This window comes from Cetorhinus maximus, chromosome 10 (assembly GCF_964194155.1).
Source record: "Cetorhinus maximus chromosome 10, sCetMax3.hap1.1, whole genome shotgun sequence".
NCBI classification, from domain to species: domain Eukaryota; kingdom Metazoa; phylum Chordata; class Chondrichthyes; order Lamniformes; family Cetorhinidae; genus Cetorhinus; species Cetorhinus maximus.
In genome coordinates this window covers 46,054,114-46,063,728 of record NC_135888.1, presented here as the reverse complement: position 1 = coordinate 46,063,728, position 9,615 = coordinate 46,054,114, and the positions used below count along the sequence as shown (strand labels likewise).

The window sequence follows — 9,615 nt, the reverse complement described above, 5'->3', positions numbered from 1 at the left end:
TAGGTACACCCACAGTGCTGTTAGGAAGAGAGTTCCAGGATTTTGACCAAGCGACAGTGAAGGAACGGTGATATATTTCCAAGTCAGGATGGAGAGACTTGGAGGGGAACTTCCAGGTGGTGGTGTTCCCATCTATCTGCTACCCTTGCCCTTGTCCTTCGAGATGGTAGTGCTCGTGGGTTTGGAAGGTGCTGTCTAAGGAGCCTTGGTGAATTCCTGCAGTGCATCTTGTAGGCGGTACACACTGCTGCTACTGTGCGTCAGTGGTGGAGGGAGTGAATGTTTGTGGATGTGGTGCCAATCAAGCGGGCTGCTTTGTCCTGGAGGGTGTCAAGCTTCTTAAGTGTTGTGGGAGCTGCACTCATCTAAGCAAGTGCCTTGTTGATGGTGGACAGGCATTGGGAGTCAGGAAGTGAGTTACTCATTGTAGGATTCCTAGCCTCTGACTTGCTCTTGTAGCCACAGTAGTTATGTGGCTAGTCCAGTGCAGTTTCTGGTCCATGGTAACCCCCGGGATGTTGATAGTGGGGGATTCAGTGATGGTAATGCCATTAAATGTCAAGGGGTGATGGTTAGATTCTCTCTTGTTAGAAATGGCCATTGCCTGGCACTTGTGTAGTGCAAATGTTAGTTGCCACTTGTCAGCCCAAGCCTGGATATTGTCCAGGTCTTGCTGCTTTTGTTCATGGACTGCTTCAGTATCTGAGGAGTCACGAATGGTGCTGGACATTGTGCAATCATCAGCGAACATCCCCACTTCTGACCTTATGATGGAAGGAAGGTCATTGATGAAGCAGCTGAAGATGATTGGGCCGAGGACACTACCCTGAGGAATTCCTGCAGTGATGTCCTGTAGCTGAGACGACTGTCCTCCAACAACCACAACCATCTTCCTTTGTGCTAGGTATGACTCCAACCACTGGAGAGTTTTTGCCCTGATTCCCATTGACTCCAGTTTTGCTAGGGCTCCTTGATGCCACACTCGGTCAAATGCTGCCTTGACGTCAAGGGCAGTCACTCTCACCTCACCTCTGGAGTTCAGCTCTTTTGTCCATGTTTGAACCAAGGCTGTAATGAAGTCAGGAGCTGAGTGGCCCTGGCAGAACCCAAACTGGGCCTCGGTGAGCAAGTTATTGATAAGCAAGTGCCGCTTGAAAGCACTGTTGATTACCCCTTCCATCACTTTACTGATGATCGAGAGTAGACTGATGGGGCGGTAATTGGACAGGTTGGATTTGTCCTGCTTTTTGTGTAAAGGACAAACCTGGGCAACTTTGCACCTAGCCGGGTAGATGCCAGTGTTGTACCTGTACTTGAGCAGCTTGTCTAGGGACGTGGCAAGTTCTGGAGCACAGGTTTTCAGTACTATTGCCGGAATATTGTCAGGGCCCCAAGCTTTTGCAGTATCCAGTGCCTTCAGCCATTTCTTGTTATCACGTGGAGTGAATCGAATTGGCTGAAGACTGGCATCTGTGATGCTGGGGTCCTCCGGAGGAGGTCGAGATGCACAATCCACTCAGCACTTCTGGCTGAAGATTGTAGCAAATGCTTCAGCCTTATCTTTTGCACTGATGTGCTGGGCTCCCCCATCATTGAGGATGGGATTATTTGTGGAGCCTCCTCCTCCTCCAGTGAGTTGTTTAATTGTCCACCACCATTCACGACTGGATGTGGCAGGACTGCAGAGCTCAGACCTGATCCGTTGGCTGTGGGATCGCTTAGCTCTGTCTATCATTTCAACACAAGTGTTGGACCTGGAAAAATTTCTCAATTTTTCTTCCAGTTTCCACCCCTCAATCTCCTTCACATGGTCCATCTCTGACACTTCCCTTCCCTTCCCTGACCTCTCTGTCTCAATTTCTGTTGATAGACTGTCCACCAGTATTCATTGCAAGCCCACCGACTACCACAGCTACCTCCACTGCAGCTCCTCACACCCGGCTTCCTGTAAGGACTCCATCCCATTTTCTCAGTTCCTTCGCCTCCGTCACATCTGTTCCAATGATGCCACTTTCCAAAACGGCGCTTCTGACATGTCTTCCTTCTTCCTTAACCGAGGTGAGGTGTGGTTGACAGGGCCCTCAACCATGTCCATCCCATCTCCTGCCCCTCTGCCCTCACACTCCTTCCTCTCCCTCCCAGAACCAGTCCTCCTTGTCCTCACTTTTCACCCCACCAGCCTCTGCATTCAAAGGATCATCCTCCGCCATTTCTGCCAACTCCAGCATGTGCCACCACCAAACACATCTTCCCCTCACCACCCCCCCATCAGCATTCCGTAGGGCCTTTCCCTCCAGACACCCTGGTCCACTCCTCCATCCCCCAAATATCTCATCCCCTTCCTACGGCACTTTCCCATGCAATCGCAGAAGGTGCAACACCTTTACCTCCTCCCTTCCAACCGTCCAAGGGCCCAAACACTTATTTCAGATGAAAGCAGCACTTCACTTGCACCTCCTTCAATTTGGTCTACTACATTCGCTATTCCTAATGCGGTCTCCTCTACACTGAGGAGACCAAACGCAGACTGGGTGACCACTTTGTGGAACACCTTCAGTCTGTCCACAAACATGACCCAGACCTTCCTGTTGTTTTCCATTTCAACACCAGCCTGCTCTCATGCCCATATGTTCATCCTTGGCCTGCTGCAATGTTCCAGTGAAGCCCAACGCAAACAGGAGGAACAGCACCTCATCTTCCAACTCGGCACTTTATAGCCTTCCAGATTTAACATCGAGTTCAACAACTTCAGAACATGAACTCTCCCCTCTATCTTCACCCCTTTTTTAATCCTTTTTTTCAAGATTTATTGTTATTTTATATCTACTTATTTTTTATTCATTGTTGTATCCCCTTTTTTATCTGCCCTTCTTTATCCCACTTTCTATCCTTTTCCCCCCCTCCCGCCCCACACCCAAAAGGGCCATCTGTTACTTGTTCCATGTTGTTCTTTCACACAATGCTTACCTTGCTCTGCTATTATCACATTCTGCTTTCTTACCTTTATGTCACTAACAGCACCTTTTTGAGGCCCTTACCACTACCATTAACACTCCCTTTGTCCTTTTGTTCATGCCTTCTTTGTCAATCTCTCCTTTGCCCCCATCCAGCTTCACCTTCTCCACCCCCTTTAAGCAGTATAAATTCCATCACATTTCTATTTCTCTTTAGCTCTGACGAGGGGTCATACGGACTCGAAACGTTAACTCTGTTTCTCTCTCCACAGATGCTGTCAAACCTGCTGAGTTTTTCTGGCATTTTCTGTTTTTGTTTTGATTTCCAGCATCTGCAGTATTTTGTTTTTATCTGTCTACCACTTGCTGTTTATGCTGTTTGGCACGCAGGTAGTTCTGTGTTATAGCTTCACCAGGTTGACGCCTCATTTTTAGGTATGCCTGGTGCTGCTCCTGGCATGCCCTCCTGCATTCTTCATTAAACCAGGGTTGATCCCCTGGCTTGATGGTAATGGTAGAGTGGGGGATATGCCAGGCCATGAGATTACAGATTATGTTTGAGTATAATTCTGCTGCTGTTGATGCCCACAGTGCCTCATGGATGCCCATCTTGAGTTGCTAGATCTGTTAGAAATCTATCCCATTTAGCACGGTGGTAGTGCCACACAACATGATGAAGGATATCCTCAATGTGAAGGCAGGACCTCGTCTCCACAATGACTGTGCGGTGGTCACTCCTATCGATACTGTCATGGACAGATGCATCTGCGGCAAACAGGTTGCTGAGGATGAGGTCAAGTATGTTTTTCCCTCTTGTTGGTTCCCTCACCACCTGCCACAGACCCAGTCTAGCAACTATGTCCTTTAGGACTCGGCCAGCTCGGTCAGCAGTGGTGCTACCGAGCCACTCTTGGTGATAGATATTGAAGTCTCCCACATAGAGTACATTCAGTGCTCTTGCCACCCTCAGTGCTTCCTCCAAGTGGTGTTCAACATGGAGGAGCACTGATTCATCAGCTGAGGGAGGGTGGTATGTGGTAATCAGCAGGAGGTTTCCTTGCCCATGTTTGACCTGATTCCATGAGACTTCATGGGGTCCGGAGTCAATTTTGAGGATTCCCAGGGCAACTCCCTCCAAACTGTATACCACTGTACCGGCACCTCTGCTGGGTCTGTCCTGCCGGTGGGACAGGACATGACTAGGGATGGTGATGGTAGTGTCTGGGACATTATCTGTAAGATATGATTCCATGAGGTTGACTATGTCAGGCTGTTGCTTGACTGACTAGTCTGTGAGATAGCTCTCTCAATTTTGGCACGAGCCCCCAGATGTTAATAAGGAGGAGTTTGCAGGGTCGACAGGGCTGAGTTTGCCACTGTTGTTTCCAGTGCCTAGGTCGATGCCAGGTAGTCCATCCGGTTTCATTCCTTTTTTGAGACTTTGTAGCGGTTTGATGCAACTAAGTAGCTTGCGAGGCCATTTCAGAGGGCATTTAAGAGTCAACCACATTGCTACTATGTAGTAGCAACATGAGTGGTATTCACCACTAACAGGTTGCTGCCATCAAGAAACCTTTCTGCCTATTGCACAAATGAATAATGTAGTATATGAATTTCAGTGCCAGTGTAATGTTAGGTATGTAGGTCCCAAAGACTGGCAATCATATCAAACAGCATGTCCCAGCCACTGTTCACAACGGGCAAGGTACAGACCATACCCAACCAGCCCGTGCTTACAAAACTCAAAACACAGTGTCCAACATTAGATGTGATTCCACGATTGGACAAGATTTGCTAAATAATCCTCAGTGTGTTAAGAATTACGCTGACAACCAATTTAAGATTGTCAGTCGGGCTCACAGTGTGGTGCATTTGCATGTACTGGAAGCTACACATATTAATACACAGGGCCCTGTTCTTTGCAGACAGAAAGAACATGTACAAATTTGTGCCTATTTCAGCTAAACAAAATAAGTGACAGCCATTCGCAGACTTGTTCCTCAGGGCAATGCCTTGACCAATCAGTGTCAAGCTGCCTGGTTTAAATTTCAAACAATGCTTGGCAGTTAACTGTCAGTCACCATCACTGGTGCATTCTCCATGGCAATGCCTCTATCAATCAGAGTCCACTTGCCAACCAATCAGCGCTCTCTTCACATACAGTATAAATTGTTGTTTTCCCCTTATCTTGGTATTCTTGCAAAGTGTCCTGATGAGTGTAAGACGAAAAGCTTTGACATGTCTCTTTTTTCAGTAATACTCAAGTTCTGGACGACCAAACGATTATTTGGAACGGGTTTGTCAAAGTTGTGTTTATTATAATAGAAGCTTATTATAACAGGGGTTAATTAAAATGAATCTATACCAGGAGTGTGTTACAACAGCAATTTTTCATAACATGGTTTATTACAATGGATTTAGCATAATAGTGTATTGTTATATGGGGGTTTATGGTTATTGGAGTTTAATTATGATGTTTCTAAAACAAGGTTACTTGCAATGATATATCAGTCAAACTCTATTTACATGGCAATGGATTTAATTCAATTACTAAATTATTCTCTCTTGTTTACAGGAAAGGAAGTCGTTGATTCTTGGTACAATGAAATTGAAAATTATGATTTCTCCTCTCCCGAATTTCAGAAGAATTGTGGTAAGCTTCTGATTGGCCCAGTGGTATGCGATGATCGGTCAGTCACTCTGGGACCATGAATAAAACACATTGCATAAGGATTTAAAAGATCGACTATGTCATCGTATTTGCCACACTTCAAGGGGATGGTGTAATGTTGGTGCTGTCTTTTGGATAAGACATTAAACTGAGTGCCAGCTGCCTCTCCCAATGGCTCAATCCAGTTACGTATATGATTTCATCAGTGTGGGAAGCGATTGCAAGCTTGGAAAGATAGTCTGAGTGAGGGCTCCAACAATTGAAATAATGGAACTTATCTCAATGAGGAAGATAGAAATTGTACAGCAATCTGAGGAATCCCAATGTTGTGGAGATTTGGAGAGTCACTTTAGTAAACCCAGCACTCCACTTGCATTGGTCCATCAGGTTCGTTGGATGGAAATGAGATAGAACTGGGATGGGATTGGTTGGAGAATTTCTTATTTTCTGTTAGTGGGTTATTTGGTTTTTTGACTGTTTTTAGCTGATGATTCCCTCTATTGATCTCATTGATGAAACATCATACTCTGGGCTATCCATTTATTGATATTATACAAGAATGTCCTTTGTTTTGACAAGCGTTTAAATGTTTCTGAGTGGTGACTGTGATGGATTACCTCTGTTTGTCCTTCTTGGCCTCTCTCCAGCCTTTGACTCAATCAACCACACCTGCCTCCCACACCTCTCCCCTGCTGTCCAGCTCAATGAGACTGCCCTCACTCGGCTCAAGTCTCACTTCTTCAGTCATAGCCAGAGCAATTCCAAAATTAGCTTCAATTTCTGTCCCCACAACATTAGCCACAGATTTCCCCAGGGGTTAATCCTTGGCCTGCCCTCCCTTTCCACATTTCCATTACCCCTTGGGGACACTAACCACACATGGAGTCAATTTCCACATGTATACTGAAAATATCTAGATCTACTTCTCCTCTGTCTCTGTGATTGTCTGATATCCAGCCCTGGATATGCTGCAATTTCCTGCAACTAAATTCCTCTAGCAAATCTATCACTATTGGCCCTCTTGCCAATCCTCCTGGCCACCTGCTGAGACCGAACCAGACCAATTGCAACCTCGCCATCCTATTTGACCCTAAGCTGAGCTTCCTATTCAATAATCTCTCCATCACAAAGCTTACCTAAGTATGACGCTATCAGGTGACTTTCATATCATGCCTCAGCCCATCAACTAATGAAACTCTTATCCATGTTTTTGTCATCTCCACACTTGACTACTCCAATGTCTACATGACCAGCCTCTCACCTTTCATTCTTTGTAAAATTCTGATCATCCAAAACTCTGATATCTATATCCTGCCCTTCACCAAACTCTATTCACCCATCACTCATGACCCCACTGATCTGCAATGATCCCCAGTGCTGGTGATCTTCTGGACAAGTGCTTAACCAAGCCAGCATGTTACCATGGTAACAGATCACTCACACACAAGTAATGTTTCATTTTCTTGACCATGGCTACATTTTATTATAAAAAAGAAAGTGAGGCCAAAGGAAAGATTGAGAGGTGCAACAAGGTGGAGCGAAGAGGGAACCAATAATCACTTTGTGAAGCTAACTTCTTTATTTCAACTTGTTCTTCCTAACATGCACATTGTAAAGCACCCTCTAACTCAACCCTCCCTCTAATCACACCCAGGGGTTGAGCTGCTGCCAACAGCAAAGCCCAGGCACAATTTTGGATGAGGCAGTGGGTGGAAATGGCGTCGAGCGTGTTTGTCGGTGTGAGCAGACAATATGGCGAGAAGGCCAAAAATCAGTTTCACAACATCGTAAAACCAGTTTGCAATCATCCACTCAGCCAGTCGATGGCGGGCCATGTTTCCCGCCTCAGACATCAGGAACTTCATTGTAATACATCTGCATATCATGATAAGGCCAACCCACCGGAATCATCCCTGCCAGCTGGATCATCCGCCCACGTCAGTGGGAAAACACGCCGGTGCAGAACACGTCTTGACAAGTGTGACGTGCAGAAGTCGGGACTTACCGCCGGGGCCTTGCTCACATCGCGGACATCTGAGGACCAGAAGATGCTGGAGTCTGTCCATGGCATTCTGGGTGGATTCTCATGGATATGGCTCTGCTGCGAAGCAGCTCACAAAAGGTGAAAAGTCACCGTTGAGGGTCTGCTCACAACGGATGAGGGACGAAGGGGTGGAGAGGAAGGTCCAGCTGTGTTTGAGAGAGGAAGATATACCAGGGGGTGGAAGAGGAAGGTCTAGGATCAACTAAGAGAGGAAGCGGTTTCGGGAGGGGTGAGGTAGGGGTGGGGGAAAATGAAGGTGTCAGGGGAGATGAGGTAGGGAGGGGGGAACGAAGATGTCGACAGGGTGAGGTTGAGAGGGGGGGAACAAAGGTGTCAGAGGGGAGGGACTACGGGGGCGGGGGGAGGAGAGAGTAACAGGTGAAAAGACAGCAACTGGGGAGGTAGGTGTAAGGGAAGGAGTTCGAAGGGGGGGCAAGAGTCCAGGGGAAGGAAGGAGTCCGGTGGGGAGGGAGTGCGGAGAGGGAAAGAAGTAAGGGTGGAGGAAGGAGGCCGGAGAGGGGAAAGAGTAAGGGCAGCGGAAGAAGTAAGGGTGTCTGAAGGAGTCAGGAAGGGGAAGGACTAAGGGAAGATGGGGGAGTCCAGCGGGGGGAGGGGTTTTGGGGGAGAGTCTGGGGGGGCAGGGAGGACTAAGGCATAGAGTTCTGGTGGAGGGGAAAGAGTTCCAAGGGGGGATGGAGTTCCAAGGGGAGGAATGTCCAGGTGAACGTGCAAGGGAGGGCACTGATGAGTCCATGACTGCCTCCTGGGGAGCAAACTGAGGATGGGCGTGGTACGAGGGAAAGATAAGAATGGCCGAGGGTGAGAGCTTGACGGAATCGATAGAAGGGATGGTGAGGGTGGTTGGTGGGGACTCAGAGGCAGACACAGACCCTGGGGGTGGGAAAGAGGGTGTTGGGGAGGTGAATGTGGATGCGGGTGGAACTTTTGGGAAGGAAGGGAACGTGCACATTCACCTGGACATCCCCGAAAGAAAACTGTTAAGGCTGGTAGGTCATGGAGGGGAGATGGAAGGTGATGCCAGGGGGGCAGACTGTGATGGGGGAAAGGAAATGGATGAATGGGGGAGGGGAAAGGACGGGGGAGCGAAAGAAAAACTGTAGCACTATCATGCAGACTAAATCGAAAGTGAAATGAGAGTTATGGTGGGCGAGATCAGGTTCTGCATGGGAGTATGATCAGTGGGTGGGCGAGATGCAGCTCAGCTCAGATAGACAACAGAAGGCGAACCTTAGCAGGCAGCATTCAAAATGCTCAGGACATTGAGATGAGTGTGATGGAGGAAGGATTCAGATATGTCGGAGAGTGTTTGCACGAGGCTCCGAAAGACCCTGCCCCACACACACTTCTCCCTCCAGAATCACTCATGGGCCGGCTGTGCGCAGCTGAACTGCTGGTAGAGGCGGGGAGATGCGGTGGGAGGACTCGCGAAGCCTGTCAATGAAGCTGAAAGACACCATTACACATTATTCAGCAAAAGTGAAAATATTTCCAGATTATAATGTGACACAATGTGTTCAACCAACTGTGATCAGAATTTCTTAACTTTTGAATGCCTTAGACTTGTAGGTGCTGCCCTCACATCTGCAGCAGGGGTGGAGACAGCCTGTGCAATGGTTGACCCTGTTGCCTCTTATGCCTTCGGCATGTGTCCTCTGATGAGCTGAGGCCTTGGGGGCCCTGGCTTGCTTTGGCTGTCCTCCTGTGGGCCAGCTGCTCCCTCTGCGGTGACAGAGGATGAGGTTGAGTGGGATCACAGGCAAAGGGGACTCAGAGGGAGAGGACAGCCTCAGATCCTGAGTGGATGACCCAGGGGTGTCCAGCTGCCGCTCCTCCTCTCTTTGGGTGTCCGAGGGCCCTGACCTGACTCCTTAAGAGAAAGAAGCACCTAGGGGGACGTCGAAGTGCCCGTTTCCCTCTCATGTCAC

The 9,615-nt window shown here is 48.1% G+C and overlaps 1 protein-coding gene across 5 annotated transcripts in view; it reads left to right on the top strand.

Annotated features, from left to right (window-relative positions):
- Positions 1-9,615, top strand: part of glipr2 (GLI pathogenesis-related 2) — a 97,706-nt gene that overhangs the window by 50,470 nt on the left and 37,621 nt on the right. For all 5 annotated transcript variants that reach the window (XM_078550419.1, XM_078550424.1, XM_078550423.1 and 2 more), the window contains one exon: positions 5,530-5,607. In XM_078550419.1, the coding sequence (XP_078406545.1) occupies positions 5,530-5,607 (78 nt within the window). The remainder of the gene's footprint in view (positions 1-5,529; positions 5,608-9,615) is intronic.